This window comes from Protopterus annectens, chromosome 10.part0 (assembly GCF_019279795.1).
Source record: "Protopterus annectens isolate FY-2018-M chromosome 10.part0, PAN1.0, whole genome shotgun sequence".
NCBI classification, from domain to species: domain Eukaryota; kingdom Metazoa; phylum Chordata; order Ceratodontiformes; family Protopteridae; genus Protopterus; species Protopterus annectens.
Window position 1 is genome coordinate 1,665,813,077 of NC_056744.1, and position 20,868 is coordinate 1,665,833,944.

Below are 20,868 nucleotides of genomic sequence, written 5' to 3' on the forward strand. Positions count from 1 at the left end.
TATGCACTTTTTTTTTTAAAAATACAGTATTTAAATTGATTTAAACTGTGTATGAAGGAGTGTTGAAGGAATTTTTAACTGGTTATTCTGCTCTTCAGTAACTTGAACTAAAAGCTAGTGTTGGCTGAATTTTGTTATTTGCTAGTAATTACAGGTGTGGGGGTAGCCACATTCATTGATTTCCTGTCCTTGCATATTTAAACTGGTGCATGTGAAATAATTCCTGCTTTAAAACTTCAGCTTGGCAAGCTAAGAACTTGGTTATATTCAACTGGACGTATAAGAGAATTTAAGTACCTTTTATGCACTTTTTTTTAAAAATACAGTATTTAAATTGATTTAAACTGTGTATGAAGGAGTGTTGAAGGAATTTTTAACTGGTTATTCTGCTCTTCAGTAACTTGAACTAAAAGCTAGTGTTGGCTGAATTTTGTTATTTGCTAGTAATTACAGGTGTGGGGGTAGCCACATTCATTGATTTCCTGTCCTTGCATATTTAAACTGGTGCATGTGAAATAATTCCTGCTTTAAAACTTCAGCTTGGCAAGCTAAGAACTTGGTTATATTCAACTGGACGTATAAGAGAATTTAAGTACCTTTTTATGCACTTTTTTTAAAAAATACAGTATTTAAATTGATTTAAACTGTGTATGAAGGAGTGTTGAAGGAATTTTAACTGGTTATTCTGCTCTTCAGTAACTTGAACTAAAAGCTAGTGTTGGCTGAATTTTGTTATTTGCTAGTAATTACAGGTGTGGGGGTAGCCACATTCATTGATTTCCTGTCCTTGCATATTTAAACTGGTGCATGTGAAATAATTCCTGCTTTAAAACTTCAGCTTGGCAAGCTAAGAACTTGGTTATATTCAACTGGACGTATAAGAGAATTTAAGTACCTTTTTATGCACTTTTTTAAAAAATACAGTATTTAAATTGATTTAAACTGTGTATGAAGGAGTGTTGAAGGAATTTTTAACTGGTTATTCTGCTCTTCAGTAACTTGAACTAAAAGCTAGTGTTGGCTGAATTTTGTTGTTTGCTAGTAATTACAGGTGTGGGGGTAGCCACATTCATTGATTTCCTGTCCTTGCATATTTAAACTGGTGCATGTGAAATAATTCCTGCTTTAAAACTTCAGCTTGGCAAGCTAAGAACTTGGTTATATTCAACTGGACGTATAAGAGAATTTAAGTACCTTTTATGCACTTTTTTTTAAAAATACAGTATTTAAATTGATTTAAACTGTGTATGAAGGAGTGTTGAAGGAATTTTTAACTGGTTATTCTGCTCTTCAGTAACTTGAACTAAAAGCTAGTGTTGGCTGAATTTTGTTATTTGCTAGTAATTACAGGTGGGGGTAGCCACATTCATTGATTTCCTGTTCTTGCATATTTAAACTGGTGCATGTGAAATAATTCCTGCTTTAAAACTTCAGCTTGGCAAGCTAAGAACTTGGTTATATTCAACTGGACGTATAAGAGAATTTAAGTACCATTTATGCACTTTTTTTTTTAAAAATACAGTATTTAAATTGATTTAAACTGTGTATGAAGGAGTGTTGAAGGAATTTTTAACTGGTTATTCTGCTCTTCAGTAACTTGAACTAAAAGCTAGTGTTGGCTGAATTTTGTTATTTGCTAGTAATTACAGGTGTGGGGGTAGCCACATTCATTGATTTCCTGTCCTTGCATATTTAAACTGGTGCATGTGAAATAATTCCTGCTTTAAAACTTCAGCTTGGCAAGCTAAGAACTTGGTTATATTCAACTGGACGTATAAGAGAATTTAAGTACCTTTTATGCACTTTTTTTTAAAAAATACAGTATTTAAATTGATTTAAACTGTGTATGAAGGAGTGTTGAAGGAATTTTTAACTGGTTATTCTGCTCTTCAGTAACTTGAACTAAAAGCTAGTGTTGGCTGAATTTTGTTGTTTGCTAGTAATTACAGGTGTGGGGGTAGCCACATTCATTGATTTCCTGTCCTTGCATATTTAAACTGGTGCATGTGAAATAATTCCTGCTTTAAAACTTCAGCTTGGCAAGCTAAGAACTTGGTTATATTCAACTGGACGTATAAGAGAATTTAAGTACCTTTTTATGCACTTTTTTTTTAAAAATACAGTATTTAAATTGATTTAAACTGTGTATGAAGGAGTGTTGAAGGAATTTTTAACTGGTTATTCTGCTCTTCAGTTCCCACCCACCCACCCTGTTTTTGTTTTGGTGTTAATCTTAGTGGCATTGAAACTGCCCGCCCCTCAGCCTGCCTCTGGGCCCATCTCATTTGCTCACTCAACTGAGTGCAGTGAGATCATATTCTGATTTCAGGCACTCCTACTGTGTACAAAGAGAGCATCTGGGAAATAGAAAAAAAAAAAAAATTAAGCTTATTTCCTGCCTTTCTTGTTAAGTGGTACAGACTATTTGTAGGCTTCTGAGCCCCCAAGCCCTTCTGTGTTTGAGGGAAGCCTTCTAGCTTGTTTTTTTTCTTGTAACTAGCCAGTTTTCTAGTTTCAGCACTCAAATCTGTTTCTTTGATCTCAGCACTTGTTCAGAAAAAAAAAAAAAAAAAAAAAAATTTCATCTGCTTTTACTGTAATTGTGTTTTACCTACTTCTTTTTACTTTTGCATCATCTTAAAATACTCAATTGTATTTATTACTGCTTGGTGTAACTCATTCTAAGCCTTTTGGTTTAAACACTTGGGCTTCGGACCAGTTAGTTGTTTTGCACTGAGAGGGTTTGTGGTCTGCACTGTTGTGGCAGAACAGGTAGCTTACATCCTTCTAGGTTGAGAACTGCTGATTGAGGGCTCAGTGTCTGTTATTCTAAAAGTGTATTAATTCTGGTTTAAGCACTTGGGCTTTCAAGCCAGTTATTTTACATTAAGAGGGTTCGTGGTCTGCACTCTTGTGGGAGGAGAGGCTGGACTCTGCCCTTCTGAGCTGGGAATTTCTGGTTAAAGGCTTATAGTGCATGCATATCTGAACTGTTTCTTACTGAAGTTGGTGCGCCTTGTTTGCTGTGGCATAGACTGGATTCGGGCCTGCTGGATCTAGCTTTGTTTGTGTAACTTGAGCACTAATCCAGACATTCTCTAAAGTATTCAATGGTATTTATTACTGCTTGGTTGTAACTTGATTAAAGTGTAGCTATCATTCAAGTCTTTTGGATTAAGCACTTGGGCTTCAGACCAGTTGTTTTACATTAGGAAGGTTTGTGGCAAGCACTGTGTGGCAGGACAGGTAGCTTTCATCCTTCTAAGTTGGGAACTGCTGATTGAGAGCCCAGTGTCCAAGTGTATTAGTTCTGGTTTAGGCACTTGGGCTTCAGGCCAGTTATTTTACATTAAGAAGGTTCGTGGTCTGCACTCTTGTGGGAGAAGAGGCTGGACTCTGCCCTTCTGAGCTGGGAATTTTCTGGTTAAAGGTTTATAGTGCCTGAATATTTGAACTGTATCTTACTGAAATTGGTTCACCTTGTTTGCTCTAGCATAGACTAGATCCAGGCCTACTGAATCTAGCTTTGTTTATATGCTTGTTGTTTGTTTGCTTGTTATTTCCTGGAAGCTAATTCCACCTAATCGCAACTTCTCAGCTTCTGTGGATCACTAGTGATATCTGCATTGCTTACTGTACTTATTTCCTTGTTTCACTTGAAAGAAAGTTACTGTTTGTCGTTTTGCATTTAGTTACTTGTAACACATTGCACTCAAGTTACCTGGCACTTGCTCACTAAAGCAATTATATAAGTCAGCACTAAAATTAAAAGCACTACACCCTCACTCCCCACTGGCCCTTGTTTTCAATTAAGGATTTCCCAATATTATTCTAGCATGTCCAAAGGTCAGTTGTCAATCTCCTCTCCGGTCCAGCTGGTGAATCTGGGAATCTTGAGGCAATGTTATAACTGCCTCATGTACACAGACAACCCTCTCCTCCTCCCACATAACACAAATACTTGCGAGAGATGCAGCTATTTAGCCAAACTGGAGGCTGAGCTCTCTCAACTCAGGACTGGCAAGACCAGACAGGAGGAGAAGGCAACTACACACACCACAAAACCAGCCTCACATAATGCTACCACTCCACTGAATCAAACACATAAACACACAAAGACATACTCGGAGGCTCTGAGTAAAATTTACCTAAACAGCAGAGGCCTCCAAAGCAGACACCCAAACAACTGCTACCTCAAGACACCCCACAAGCAACACATAAACCACAAAAGCAGTGTGCAAAGCAGTCACAGCCCTTAAGGCCAAATACAACACCAAACATACTTGTCATAGGTGACTCCATAGTCAGACACACTGGCGTCCCACTCACCAGGCTGAACAAGGAGAGGGTCACAGTAAGCTGCCTATCGGGCTAGAATCCGCCACATAACACAAGCACTCGGGTCACTCCACAGCAAGTACAAATATGACACAGTCATTGTCCATGCTGGTGTGAGCGACCTGAGGCGATACCTCCCTGGACTGCATGAAAAGAGACATAGAGGAGCTCTCTGATTATGTAGCCCAGGCAGGTATGACCTAACCCTGAGCAGTATCCTTCCTTCACCAAGAATGATGCCACAATATAGAGACAAGATGATCAGCTTTAACAATTGGCTTAATGTCTGGTGTCATTCAAAGGGGATCCAGTGTCTGTCTGCCTGGGATGACATGCTTGACAAGCCACGCTGCTTCAAGGGACGGCTTGCACCTGTCACCCCTGGGATTCCGGTTATTGGCTAAGGCTCTTGCCACCCCATAGTGCCTTTTTAGGCAAGGCTCAAATTCTAAACCTACCACCCTAGAAAACAAAAATGGGAAGAAATTGAGGGTAATGCTGCTCAATGCCAGAAGTCTAAATCTCAAAATGCACGCACTCGAGGCCCTTCTCAGTATGGAGAACATCGATGTCTGTGCTGTAACTGAAACCTGGTTCAAGGCTCCTGAGAGCACCCGGCACTATTAGGTTTTACCTCATATCATGCGTTCCGGCCCCAAAACCCGGACCACTCCACAAAAGGAGGGTGTATCCATATTCATAAAGGATACTCACACCTCCAGGTTGGTGGCAACGCATGAAGCTTGGAAACCATCCAGGTGCAACTAACCATAGGCAAAACTGCTCTACAAATTGTAGCATGCTACAGGCCACCCTCTCAAACTCAGGAACCCCACACAGCCTTCCTGAAGACACTGGAGGTATAAATGTATCTCCAAACACCATCATATTGGGTGACTTCAACTACCGAATATAGACTGGGAACATTACTCAAGCCCTAACTTTCTAGCCCAACGGTTCCTGGAGTTCATAAATTCAAATGCCATGGAACAGCTAGTCACTGTTCCCATGAGAGGAGAAAATATACTAGATCTCATTGTCACAAACATGGGGACAAAATGCTCCACACGGAAGTATATCCCTCATTGGTGAGATCTGATCATAAACTAATCTCACTGGAAATCCACATCCGCCCCACCCCAAACAAAAAGACCATAGTGAAGAACTTCTCTAAAGCAAACTTCACACTACTCAAGACTGGTGTGGTATCCTTCAAGGCCCCTGAGTCAGAGGAAACCACAACCCAAGCTACGGAAGCCCTTACAAATGCCTTCTATGAACACCTCCAGGACTGCATGGATCAGGCAATCCCAAATAAAACCAAGACTCTTTCCACAAAGGGCAAATGTCCAGTCTGGTGGACCCCAGCCATTAACAAACTTTACAATAAGAGGAGAAAGCTATTACATGATAGAACAAAATCCATAAAGGAAGTCACCCCTGATCATTATTAGTAAAAAATACGAGCACTCATAAAATCAACTAAGGCCAATTTTGAGAGAAAAATTGCCATGGATTCAAAGGACAATCATAAGGCCTTTTTCAGCTATGTTAGGAACCTGGGTGGAAACTCACAGATATGCTCAGAATTAGTCCAAAATGATACAAAATCACTGAACCCACAGACATTGCCAACATACTGGCAGACAGGTTCAGTGCAAACTTCACCCCTCTCCCCTAAAGAAGAGATAACTATCCCAGCTGAGTGTAGCCTCCCGGACATCTCAAATGCGCAGGTGAAAGCTGCTCTCTCTAAAGCTAAAAACACAGCATCAATGGGACGGATGGTGTCCCCGGCTGTGTGCTACCACGAGCTAAATGAGGAATTAAACCCGCACATAAGGCAGCTGTTTAATCTCAGCCTTACCACAGGATACGTGCCCAAGGGTGGCGACGGCAACTGTGGTCCCACTCCACAAAGGTGGCGCCTCACGGACCCTGGTAATTACCGCCCCATAAGCTTAACAAGTCTAGTCTGCAAAGCTATGGAGAGGATCATAATGGAGCTCATAAACAAAGATATAGGGGACTTGCAGACATTGGACCCGACCCAGTTTAGCTTTGTCAAGGGAAGATCATGCCTTTTGAACTTGGTCGACTTCTTGAAATAGTCACCAAGGCCATTGATGAGGAAAGGCAGTCCATACAGCCTACCTTGACCTTGCAAGGCTTTCGACACAATACCCCACTCGGGTATTGTAGAAAAACTACCAGCTTAAATGTAAACCCATATGTCACAAGATGGGTTGCAAACTGGCTTAAGGACAGAACCCACAGGGTTAGAGTTGCTGGCGCTGTGTCAGACTCCAAGCCGGTCACAAGTGGTGTCCCACAGGGCTCGGTCCTTGGCCCCTATTGTTTGGCATCTACTTCTCAGAAGTACAGGCCAACATGGGAGGACTTTGGCTGACAAAGTTTGCAGATGACTGCAAACTGGGCCATAGTGGAAAGTGCATCGGACATGGATATCCTTCAGAAGGGACTCACGGAAACAGATAGCTGGTGCCAGAGCCATGGCCTGAAGTTAAGCGCCAAAAATGTATAGTCATACCCTTCGGGAAAAACAAGGTAACCCCAAGCTACCATATAGGTGGCAATCCACTAAGCACAGAAGAGGTTATCAGGGACCTGGGGACCCAGGTTGACAGTGGCCTTTCTTTTGACACTCACATTGCTAAAGTGGTTAGAAAGACCTTCTACATTGCCCACCTGATCATGAAGGGATTCACATCCAGATCTAGTGAGGTCATTGTTCCCCTGTACTCTTCACTTATCAGACCAATGATCGAGTACAATGCCCCATTCGGGATGTATCTCACCCGACATCTGCAGCAATTGGAGAGACCCCAAAAGTTCCTCACCAAAAGGATAAAGGGACTCCAAAATCTGTCATATGCTGCCAGATTGAAGAAACTCCAGCTCTATTCAGTCGCATACCGTCTGCTCAGAGGTGACATGTGCCTGACATACAAGGCCATGTCCAACCCGGAATTAATGGACATGCTCCACCTCAAAAATCCAAATCCACCAAAACCACTAGAGCAAGCGACTTAAACCTTAGCACGGATATAAATAGGACGTGCTGGAGGGATAGATTTATCACTCAGAGACTCCCTATGCTGTGGAATAAAATCCCGGTCCATGTGAGGCAGAGCACCTCGCTGACTCTGTTCAAGAGAAATCTAGACCTGTGGATGGGAGATCGTAGGTTTACCCCGGGAATCATCTCTGGGTCACTGCTGGACAGAGGCACAACAAACTAATGGGCACAGTATTTTTTCATATAAGGGGTGGCGTAAGCCACAATAATTTGGGCTAGGCTTATAAATGCCTTAGGGCAGATAGCCTAGTATAAACCTATGAACCTATGAACCTATAAGGTCCGTCACTAACGCACACTTACCTTACCTGCACCCTAACCCTAACTCACTTAATCCACCCCAACCCTTAAGTCTGTCACTATCGCACACTTACCTTATCCACACCCTAACCCTATCTCACTTAACCCACCCCAAACCTAAAGTCCGTCACTATCGTACACTTACCTGACCCACACCCTACCCTAACATCCAACACTATCACACACTTACCTTATCCACACCCTGACCCTAACGTCCGTCTGTATCGCACACTTACCTGAACATGTCGGTGTTCTCAGCATCGGGATTCTCAACTGTCGGTCTTCTCCATTGTCGATCTTCTGGTGTCTGTGTTCTCGTTGTCGGCGTTTAGAATTTTCAGCATTTTCAGGTAGACCATATATATATATATATATATATATATATATATATATATATATATATATATTTATGTGTGTGTGTGTATATATATACTTACACACACACATATATATTCTACTTTCAAATCTCAAAATACTGAATTTCAGTAGAGACCATAATCATGAACTGCCATAAAAATGAAAAATCAGAACAATGTTCAAAATATCAAAAATAAAGCACCACAAGAAAAGACCCAACCCTCCCCAAAATAAAACACAAAAACAAAGTCAAAACACTTAACACTATTATATGTTTAAGCAGGGGGAATAAGCCCTCCTGCACTCCCCACACCCCCGCTACTTACATATGCCAACTCCAAGGTCGCACTATCACCAAAAAAGCAACAAACCTACTGTTAAGTGCCCTACACTCCCACTGCACACTGTCATAGTTATACCCTCAAGAAACACACACACACTATACATGTACAGAAATCACCAATTTCAACAGTTTCACACACACACGCTCACCTACCTATCCCCAACCTACTCCTAAAACGTCCCAAAAAACTAAAACAAAACACATTTCTAACCAAACCTTTTACACACTACAAACCTACCTGAATCTCTGAACATAACCACATATCGGCCACCATGGTTACAACCCAGAATCCACTAATCTTTAAAGGGTCAGCATACTACGCAGAACAGACCACACCACAACTACTGCAGATTCGGCAACCTAAGATTTATCATTATGCATTTCTGAATAGCTGCTCTTTAGATATTTTTGTCTCAAGATACTGAAATTCAATATTTCAGTATTTCAAGATTCAGAAGTATAACTCTCTCTCTCTCTCTTTATATATATATATATATATATATATATATATATATATATATATATTATATATAGATATTTATACATACACATCTCTCTCTGTATAGAAAGATATATACAGATGTACACACAAAAATACACATACATAGACGGATGTAATGTATAACTGCACACTTGCATAAATACACATATGGATTATAAATATATATAGATTTATATATCTCTATCTTCATACAACTATACATTAGATATAAATATACCTATCTCAATACATATATGTCTATAAATACACACACACTTTGACATACTTTTCATAAGCTGCTATATCTTTGCCGAGTCATGGAAATGCTGGAGCCTCTCCTAGCAACCAAGAGGCATAAAGCACTGAAGAACATTCTGGAAAGAGAATCATAGTGTTAAAGAACACACAATCCCACTCATACACACACACACACACACACACACACACACACACACACACACACACACACACACACACACACACACACACACACACACACACACACACACACACCTATGGGGAAACTGGAGAATGTCCACTCACCTACAGGATGTGTTTTGAAGGACATTATAGCACACAAAGAAAACCCACAGGACACAAGGAGGAAATACTGTCTCCACACAGAAGGGAACATAGCCAAGAATTAAAATTGTAAACCCCTTGCTCTGACATGGCAACACTAGTCACTTACATTACATCACACCATTATATTAGGGGAAATTGTTATGCTGTTGGAATCATTCTTAGTAGCAATTGAAAGCTATGCTAGAGCAATTTACTTGCTACCAGACCCATTAAAGAAGTGTATGTTAGAAGACTGCTTCAGAACAATTTGGGACCAAAAGAAAATTAATAAACAGGGAGGGTACTTAGAGAAAGGGGATGAAGATGGGTTAAAGAGATACAGTGATAGCAGAGAAGGGAAAGCTAAAGGCCAAACACTAGTTTAGGTACACAAGTAATAAGGAAGTAGGGGACACATGGAGATAAATGAAACACTGGAAGGGGAAGCCGGAAACAAAGATACTAAACTGAGTAAATTAATAAAGAACTGGGATATAATATATGAAGAGGAATGGGAAAATTGAAAGTTTAAAAAAAAACACTAAGAAACTTAAATAAATGATGTGCGGAACAAGTTAGATGAGAGGATACAAAAAAGAAATAAAAATCAGAAGCAGAAAATAAGAAAGTGTAAGTAAGGTGTGGACATTTCTTTGGCTCCCAAAAGAAGACTGTAATGAATTACCAGCTGGTGTATGTGATTCAGCAGAAGGGAATAAATAATAATGTGAAATGTTTTAAGGATGAAGACATACTGAAACCAGTAATGACATGTGCAACTATTTCTCTGTGTTACAGAACCTACATTTATTAATTTCTCCCACTTTTTCTATAGACATTGTGAACCAACATGGACATAGTTTGAGTGTCATGATTCTGTTGAAGATTGATAAGATGTGTGAAGTACTTACTGCATTTAGATGTGTGATACACTTACCGAATTTGGTACATTCATATTGCTTCAATTCTTTGTGAATGACATAATGCCGTTGAAGATTGCTGAGTTCGCTGAAACACGTACTGCATTCGGAACATTGACATAGTTTTGGTCCTGTGTGAATGACTTGATGCTTTTTCAGGCTCCTGGCCAATGTGAAAGACTTACCACATTCGGTACATTTATGTGGTTTCATGCCTGTGTGTATGGGAAAATGTGTCTGAAGATTACTTAGCTGTGTGAAACACTTACTGCATTCAGTACATTTATATGGTTTCAGTCCTGTGTGAATGGCATAATGCTTTCGAAGATTGCTTAGCTGTGTGAAACACTTAGTGCATTCAGTACATTTATATGGTTTCAGTCCTGTGTGAATGACTTCATGCCTTTTCAGGCTCCTGGCCCATTTGAAAGACTTACCACATTCAGTACATTTATATTGTTTCAATCCTGTGTGAACGGCTTGATGATTTTTTAGGTTCCTGGCACATGTGAAAGACTTATTACATTCAGTACATTTATGTGGTTTTAATCCCATGTGAGTGACCTGATGCTTTTTCAGGCCACTGGCACATGTGAAAGACTTACCGCATTCAGCACATTTATGTGGTTTTAATCCTGTGTGAATGACTTGATGACTTTTTAGGTCACTGACATATGCGAAAGACTTATTGCATTCAGCACACTTGTGTGGTTTTAATCCTGTGTGAATGACTTGATGCTTTTTCTGGCCACTGGCACATGTGAAAGACTTATTGCATTCATCACATTTGTGCGTTTCTTTTTATGTGTGAAATCTCTTAGTTGTGTCACATTCAGAGCTCCTGCTGCAGCCATGTCCTGAGTGAAGTCTTGGAGTAGGAGTGAGAGAAAGCTCATCATACACCTTCACCTGCTGAGCACGTGGCTGTAGATGCTCTGTCAGATGATGTGCTGCAGGTGTTCCAGTGTCACATTCAGAGCTTCTACTGCAGCCATGTCCTGAGTGAAGTCTTGGAGTAGGAGTAAGAGAAAGCTCATCATACACCTTCACCTGCTGAGTACGTGGCTGTAGATGCTCTGTCAGATGATGTGCTGCAGGTGTTCCAGTGTCACATTCAGAGCTCCTGCTGCAGCCATGTCCTGAGTGAAGTCTTGGAGTAGGAGTGAGAGAAAGCTCATCATACACCTTCACAGGCTGAGCACATGGCTGTAGATGCTCTGTCTGATGATGTGTCACAGGTGTTCCATTGTCACGTTCATGAGTTTGGTGGCATTTATGCTCTGATTGAATCTGCAGTACATGAGAGAGACAAACCTCATCAATGTCCTTTCCAGACTGAGACCTCTGCTGGAGGTTCCCTGTAGGGTCATGTAAGTGTGATCTCACAAGTGCTGGCTGTTGTCTACAATTCACATTGCAGTCTGTACTCTTCATACCTAAAGCAGATTATTTTGAAAGTATATTATTATAAGAGCAAAAGAAATATACAATGTATTTCATAACAATGACGTTTGTATAATTTAGCAATTTAAACATTTTTAGATTTGTTTTCATTTTAAGTATTTTATTCTGTTATAAGCACCACTAATAAAATAAGGTTAGGTAGTTCAGTTCCACTTTTTATCAGAATTTGGTCAATGCAAGTAGGTGTTTAGTTTATTTCAAGTAGCCTAAATCACAAACTTAAGTGCTGCTTTACAATTCTGTAAAACTGACATATGGCCCCCTTCTCACCTTCCTTCTCCCTGTTTATTCTTCCCTCCCCAATAACCATCTTCCTCACATCTAACTTCTGGCATTCATAGTTTTAGGTAATCTCAGATACATGCTTCACAGTCTGGTCTCTGTTTCCCCATTCACCTCCCTTTAGTTAATGTACTGTTTACTATAGCAATAACCCACGCCTGGGTGTGGGTAATGCTGGATTACCACAGGTTGGTGGTTTGGTCCAGTGCCAAGCCCGATAAAAACCGTACCCCACACCAGAAGTGGGTTATTATTATTCATGACATTATTTAAGAAAAGAAACTATTACTTTTCTTAAATAATGGCATAGTATAATGCCTGTTTACTGCCCTTCCGCAGATGTCTGGCATCAGCGGCAGTTCTGATGTACTGCGCGCCGTACAGGTACATCAGAGCTGTGAAAAAGCAAGAAAGCAAGATCTCCGTTGCCTTTTTATGTTTAAGCTATGTTAAATGGGTTTAGCATAGGCGACAGTTTTAAAATAAGCAACAGAGGCTCCGTTACTTATTTTAAAACTGTCTCGCCATGTTAAACTCATTGCATAATAGCTAATAAAAAGCAATGGAGATCTTGCTTTCTCCATTGCTTTTAAAACCTGTCTCGCTATGTTAAATGGGTTTAGCATAGCGAGACAGTTTAAAATAAGCAACGGAGATCTCCGTTGCTTATTTTAAGCTGTCTCGCTATGTTAAACCCATTTAACATAGCGAGACAGTGTTTAAAGTAGTTATACTAATGGAAAAAAGTCCGGGCGACCGGACCTTTTTCCATTAGTATAACTCGATTTACAATGTGCATGCTGGGCAATCAGCGTGCACGTTTTGGGGGGGGGGTCATGGTATAATACACTATAGTTCATCCCCTGTCAAGTAGCTATATGTAACCATAACTTTATAACAAACCCTCTCCATGTTCACCCAGTCTTGCTTAAAATTCAAGAGGATGAAATACTGCTTTTTCCTCCTCTCTTTCCTGATATAGCTTTGGCAGTCTAACATGTGTCAATAATTCAGTCAGCAGTGATCAGTATCATATGATATAGATATTACAGAAATGTGAGCAATTCACTATAACTGTAGCTGTTTGAGTAGGACCACTTTTGTAGTTTGAGCTTCCACACCTTTAGTAGTTTTAGTCCTGTTGCATTCTGGGAGGAAGGATGAGCATAAATTTGGGATAGGGACTACACTTATCCTCACCTGTACCTGCCTGAATCCACAGCTTCTAAGGCAGAGCACCACAGTTTGAATGCTTTATGTCTAATTATGATGTACAGTCTCCATCCACAGAACACAGCTTTCATCTTCACTGTAAAAAAAGAAAAAAATGACGAGGACTGCCTGCTTCCTCATCAAGGATTCAGGTATGCATCCTTGCATGAAGAGGAATCTATCTGTGTTTATGTGTCCACAGAGCTTTGGGATGTGGGCTGGCTGGGCACATATCTTCCTGCAGGTAATCCCAATATGTTAAGAACTGTGTCACAGTAGTAACCTTACTCACAAATATTAACAATAATGCCTGACAGGATTATGGAGACACAACAGACTGCACAAGGATGTGGTCAGGTTCTTCACAGAAGATAAAGGGAGTTCCCCCTCCAAGAAGATCCATTATTTCCTTATAATATGCACCTTGGATAGCATTAATGTGCTTAGCCAACAATCTCTGAAACTCTCAGAAGTTTTTTTTTTATTTTACAGTCCTGTCAATCTGAAAGATGTTAGCCTCTTTCTTTAAGAAAGAGTAGTCTAATCCTCCTTTATTTCTAAAGAAAAATATCACATATTGTAGTGTTAGAAATAGCTAGATAACACTCTGAGGATGCATATTTGAGAACTTATCTACAAGAAAACATCTGTTACTGTGTGAGTGTTTATCTGCTTGTGTTTGAATTTGAAACAATTCCACAGAACAATATTAAACACTGCTGTACTTATCAAATTGGAGATGCAACAATAAATGTGTTAAGTAGCATTTTAAATCCCAGCATAATTCAGTGGTAATAAACACTACTCTGAAATACCCAGCCATTCTTCTCTATGGGGAGTTAAAACATGCTCACATTTCCATAATCGAATGTACAACCCTTTGCTAGGGTTTTCATGAAGCTTGTCATCAATGTAATAAGGTTTACATCTATTTTGTCCATATCGTTAACTAACTTCAGTGTACGTGTCTGGGGGGTATAATCATTTAACATTGTTCTTAGAGTAGCTAAACAGTAGATTTTAAGCAGATCTGTGCATTATAAATGCATGTTTTTTGCATTATTGTCATATTTACATGTAACACAGGTTTTTTTAATAACAAACATTTTGGATTTTATTGTTACATTTCCAACTATTTCTGTCTAAATGTCTTGAAGTGGTTGCTTTGAATCATGTGATTCCATTGTGTTTTAAATGCAGTGTCTGCATTATGTTTAGTCCTGAAGAAGTCCATTTAGTGTGAAGAGTATTATACTAAAGCCTTAGAAGCTGAATTGTGCACTGCCCTTTGTTGTTACATTTTGCTCATTGCATCACAGTTTGCCATTTTGAATTCCACATTTTTGAATGACTTCTGAATTATATATCTCAAATTGATACTTGTCCAATGCCTAGACTGGATCAACACATACAGGGGCTAAGCAAAGCAAGGTTTTTAACCACCACAGACTACACAAAAGGGTACTGGCATATTCCTCTTACCCATGAAGCCAGAAAAAGAAGACAGCATTCTCCACCCAAAAGGCCTTTTACATTAGGCTGCCTTGCTGTTTGTACTTCACAGAGTGTTTATCATCCTTCAAAGGCTCATGATAAGGCTCTGAAACTTCATACTGCATATTTATCTGTGTACCTTAATGACACAGTCATTTACTCAGAACACTGAGATCACATTCAGTCAATATACAACCTGGGCTGGACTCTAAAATAGGGAGGACTTGACATTAATGCTGCCAAAATATACCGAACCTACCGACATAGCCAACATCCTGGCAGACAGATTCAGTGCTAACTTCTCCCCCCCTTCCCCCTCAAAGGAGCAAATGCCTATCCCAACTGAATGTAACCTCCCTGACATCACAGATGCACAGGTGAAAGCTGCCCTCTCCAAAGCAAAAAACACAGCATCTATGGGACCGGACGGTGTCCCAGGCTGTGTCTTACATGAGCTCCAAGAAGAACTAAACCCTCACATTAAGTCACTGTTCAAACTTAGCCTTACTACAGGATATGTACTCAAAGAATGGCGTACAGCTACAGTGGTCCCACTCCACAAAGGTGGCGCCACAACGGACCCCGGGAACTATCGCCCCATAAGCCTGACTAGTCTGGTCTGTAAAGCTATGGAGCATATTATCATGGAACTCATAAACAAAGACATTGCGAGCCCCTAGACACTGGACCTGACCCAATTCAGCTTTGTTAAGGGCAGATCTTGCCTCTTAAACCTAGTTGATTTCTTTGAAACAGTTACCAAAACCATAGACGAGGGCAAGGTAGTCTACACAGCCTACCTGGACCTCGCAAAAGCCTTCGACACAATACCCCACTCGGGCATCATAAACAAGCTTACCAGCTTAAATATCAACCCCTATATCACAAGATGGGTTGCAAACTGGCTCAGGGATAGACCCCACATGGTCAGAATCGCAGGTGCCATGTCCGAATCCAAACCAGTTACAAGTGGCGTCCCACAAGGCTCAGTTCTGGGACCTCTCTTATTCGGTATATACTTCTCTGAGGTTCAGGCTAACACGGGGGGAATATGGCTGACAAAGTTCGCAGATGACTGCAAACTGGGAGCCATAATCGACTCTCCAGCTGACACAAGCATCCTCCAAAAGGGTCTCACGGAGACGGATGCTTGGTGCCAGAACCACGGCCTCAAGCTAAATGCTAAAAAGTGTATAGTCATCCCCTTTGGGAAAAACAAAGTGCCCACAAATTAGCACATAGGTGGTAATCCATTAAGTACGGAAGAAGTAATTAGAGATTTGGGGACCAATGTAGATAGTAATCTCTCCTTTGATAATCACATTGCCAAAGTGGTTAGAAAGACCTTCTATACAGCCCACCTTATCACGAAAGGGTTCGCATCTAGATCAAGAGAGGTCATTGTGCCCCTCTACTCATCACTCATCAGGCCCATAATTGAATACAATGCCCCTTTTGGGAAGTACCTTACCCGACACCTGCAGCAACTGGAGAGACCAAAAAAGTACCTCACCAAGAGGATCATGGGCTACAAACAGATGTCCTATGCAGCTCGACTAAAGAAACTCCAGCTCTACTCAGTTGCTTACCGCCTACTCAGAGGCGATCTATGCCTGATGTACAAAGCCATGTCTATCCCAGAATTAATGGACATGCTCCACCTCAAAAAATCTAAATCCCTTAGAGCTACACACTCCAGGGACTTAAACCTCAGCACAATAATAAATAGGACATGCTGGAGGGACAGATTCATTTCCCAGAGGCTCCCCTCACTCTGGAATAGAATACCAATTCATGTTAGACCTAGCCCCTCGCTGACCCTCTTCAAGCAAAATCTGGACGCGTGGATGGGAAATCAGAAATTCACCCCTGGGATCTCTTCTGTGTCCCTGCTCGACAGAGGCATAGTAAACTAATCTTAAAGGGCTACCTTCTGTGACCTACTATACAGAGGCACAGTAGGCTAATCTAATAGGGAGGCGAAAGCCAAATACACTCGGGCTAGGCTTATAAATGCCCTAGGGCAGATAGCCTAGTATCTACCTATGAACCTACGAACCAAAAGTAATCTTAATATGTATAAAGACATCAACCTAGGCTACAGGATTAAGAGAGAGGTAATTAGACCTCAAATGGATACAATGGAAGCCATCGAGCATGCTGCTAACAAAAAGGTTGTACCCAACATTGTAAGTTGCTTTTGACAACTTAAAAACTATGCTATGTTCAGAACCAGTCTTGACTGACCCTGACTTTAGTAATTTTTTTGTTGTATACACTGATGCATCTTGCATTGAATTAGATGCTGTGTTACTTCTGAAAATAGTTGGTGAGAAACACCTAGTGCACTACCTGCAACACAGTAGGAATGTCGCAGTATTAAGAGGTCACTTGCGTCCCTACAGCCTTACTTATTAGAATTCAGTGTCACTCTGGTAACTGACCATGCACTCCTACAGTGGTTGTACAAACAACAGGATGTCAACATAAAGTTGAACAGAAACAATGTATCATTACAGCCATTCCATTACACTGACACAGGTCTGGCAGTAGCCACTCGAATGCAGACAGGCTATCCTGGTTTCACATTCAGTCTCATTCCCTATATAATCATGGATTCTATGCTGGGAAGGGTTTTTTATGAGACAGTAGTTAGTCAAAAAGGTTAAAAATGCTGTTTTATGCTGGTGTGTATATACACCACATAATGTATACATGCTGTGATGGTGCATATATACCATCACTGTATAAATTAGGACAGCAGAGGTTAATTTTGAAAACACTTGCTGAAGAAGGTGTGAGCTTATTTGTGGAATAAAAGACTCTTTCCTGAACATTTACTTGTAGAATAACAGAAGCTTTCCTGCACATTTACTTGTGGAATACAAGAAACTTTCCTGGAATTTACCAGTGAAATACCAGAAACATTCCTGAAATTTACCCGTGGAGTACCAGGAGGTTACTTATGGACTTACTGTGAAATAATAGTTGTGGCTCAACTTGACCAAACTGCCATAATCAAGAACTAAAATAAAACCCTAAATTTGTTTTATGCACAAAGTATGTTTATTTTTGGACACTTATTTTCATTTTTCTTTCTAAGGAGGAACTTTATCCTGATCTGCACTTTAAATAAACTGCACAACAAACAGATATTTCTGTCTCTGGTGTAGTTTACAATGTTAGTAGCTGAACAGTTATGGAGCACTCACCTTTGATGCTGGAAGATGAGAAAGCTGTGGGTTCTATTTCCACCCCAGATGACTGGATTTATTTTCCATTACTGACAACATTAGGGCCGAAGTGCACAGTCCTTTAATGAGACAGGAAATGGAGGTCCCATCGGCCTGAACTACTTCTAGAGCTAATGGATGTACAATATCCCATGGTGTTATCAGTATGAGCTGGGGAAGTTCCCTTGTGCCCTGGCAAATCTTACTTATTCAGTATAACTACCACCTTGGATTTTCCACGGAATGGGGATACTGGCCTAGTGAGACTAACCTGGTCAACAATGGGTACCCACTGCATAAGTGTGTGTGTAGAGTCTATAAGTACGCATGTATTCATATAAGATTTTTATATACCAGGTCTGTATGAGCAAAACGATCGTAAAAAATGAAACAATAAATAACAAAACCATTGAAACATTATAAATATGAATACAACCACTAAACATTTATCATCAAAAAAACAAGCAAAACATGCTTTAATACACCAACAAATAAGCATCCAACTCAGAGTCTAAAACCACTATAGAATGCCTTCAAACTTGTCAATGAAGAATACAAGTCATTCTCATCTAACACACAGAATAACTGCATATCCCTTTGAATGGTATCCTCCTTTGGCAAAATCATTGACACTACAGATATCAATGGAGTTCAAATATCATAAACACAACTTTGTTACATACCGAAAACAAACATTATAACTCTTACAGCAGAGAATCTTGGACTCTAAAGACATCTCTAACAATGATGTCAAAACAACATAACTTTGCTGTAAGCATCTCGTACGTGACTTGATCACTTAAAATGAACTAGGGATGGCTAAATGCAGTATTATGCCTTTGGAAAACAAAAACTCCAAAAATTAGCTCTGTATGGGGTGTCATACGGAAATCTTTAATACAAAATGCATATCATTCTGATGTAATTTGAGTTTCATTTCCTTAATATTAAAGGAGACGACAACCTTAAGTTAAGATGCACATAAGGATTATAAATGTTTCTGCATACATCTGTTTACACGCACATTTTGCAATAAACTGTTTTATCCTTGCAGAGTTATGGGCAGACTGGAGTCTCTCCTAGCAACAAATAAGCACAAAGCACTGAAGAACATCCTGGAAAAGAACCATACTGTTAAAGAACTCACAATCCCACTCATGCAAACACACCTACAAGAAGTTGGACAATGACAGCTCACCTACAGTATGCATTGGGAAGGACAATACAGTCCAGGAATAAAACCCACAAGACACAGGGAGGAAATACAGTCTCTCCACAGAAGACAACACAGCCAAGAATCAAAATCATGAACATTTTGCTCTGACATGGCAACACCACTGACTTATATTACATCAGACTATTATATTAGATAAAAATGATACACTGTGGGAATCTGTCTTAATAGCAATCAAAAGCTATGCTACAGTGGCGTATTACAGGGTCTATATCACAATGTCAAACTAACAAACGTTTGATCGTTGTAATATCGAACTCTAAAGTCTGAAAATCAACGAAACCGAAAACATAGAACAGTGATTTTTTTTTCCCCAGGGAACAAAAATTGCTGTTCTGTGACAAAAAAAAAACTTAGCCATAAACTTAAAATAAAGTGGGGGGCTTTGCCCCCACAGCCCCTAACATGGGGGACTATGCCCCTCACACACCCCTACTTAAATATAGCAACTCCAAGATCACACCACAGTGGAGGAAATAGCAAAGCCCCGAAAAATGGCCTACTGATTTTTTTTCCCCTGGGAAAAAAATCGATGTGCCTTGGCTTCACTATTTTCAACTTTTGGACTTTAGGGTTCGGTATTATTATGTTCAAACTTGTTTTAGTTCGACGTTGTAATATAGACGAGCCATCAAAGAAAGATATATTAGAAGACTGCTTAAAAATAATTTGGGGCAATGAATATACCTAAAAAACAGGAAGGGTACTTAGAGAAAGGAGACAAAGGTGGGTTAAAGATGTACAGTAATAGCACACAACAGAAATCTAATGGAAAGGCACTAGTTTAGGGATACAAGTAATAAAGAAGTAGGAGACACATGGAGATAAATGAAACATGGAAAAGGAAAGCAAGAAACAGATATTAATCTGAGTAAGGTAATAAAGAACTGGAAAATAATACATGAAGAGGAATGAGAAAATAAAGTTTTGAATGAAAATACCAAGAACTTAACTATATGATGTCTGGAGCAAGACAGATGACAGGCTACAAAAAAGCAATAAAAATGATAAGCAGAAAATAAATAAGTGACAGTAAGGTGTGGAAATTTCTTTGGAAGCTGGCACAAAATAAGAAAAGCCAGCTGGTATATGTGGTATAGCAGTAGGGAATATATAATAATGTAAAATGTTTTAAGGATGAAAACATACTGAAACCAGTAATGACATATGCAACTATTTCTAGTTCTGTATTATACAACTTGTTTAATTTCTCCCACTTTTTCAACAGATTTTGTAAACCAATATGTATGTAGTCTTAATTTCTCCAAATCTTTTGGGTTTCTAATACCATGATGGTAATGGATCCCGTTCCTGAGTTAAAGTATGATTAAAGTTCATGAAATTAGTATTGCTTCAATATTTCATGTCTGCCAAAGGTGCTCTTCGCAGCACCTGCAATGTGCCCAGTAATGACTCCTCCTGCAATTTGTACAGGGTTACACGTATTGGTAACATATCTAGATACAACTGTAGATAAGATCAGTTGCTCCTACTACTATTGAAACTGTCTGGGTATCTTTCTTCCACATTGCTGTCATTTCTGCCT

At 39.9% G+C, this 20,868-nt stretch overlaps 1 protein-coding gene across 1 annotated transcript in view; it reads right to left on the bottom strand.

The window, feature by feature from the left end:
* LOC122814403 (zinc finger protein 708-like) overlaps nucleotides 1-11,837 on the bottom strand; it is a 139,083-nt gene extending 127,246 nt beyond the window's left edge. Inside the window, exons 1-2 of the mRNA XM_044086986.1 lie at nucleotides 11,249-11,837; nucleotides 10,421-11,200 (exon numbers count right to left, since the gene is read on the bottom strand). Coding sequence (XP_043942921.1) covers nucleotides 10,421-11,200; nucleotides 11,249-11,837 — 1,369 coding nt within the window. The remainder of the gene's footprint in view (nucleotides 1-10,420; nucleotides 11,201-11,248) is intronic.
* Nucleotides 11,838-20,868: the final 9,031 nt, after the last annotated feature.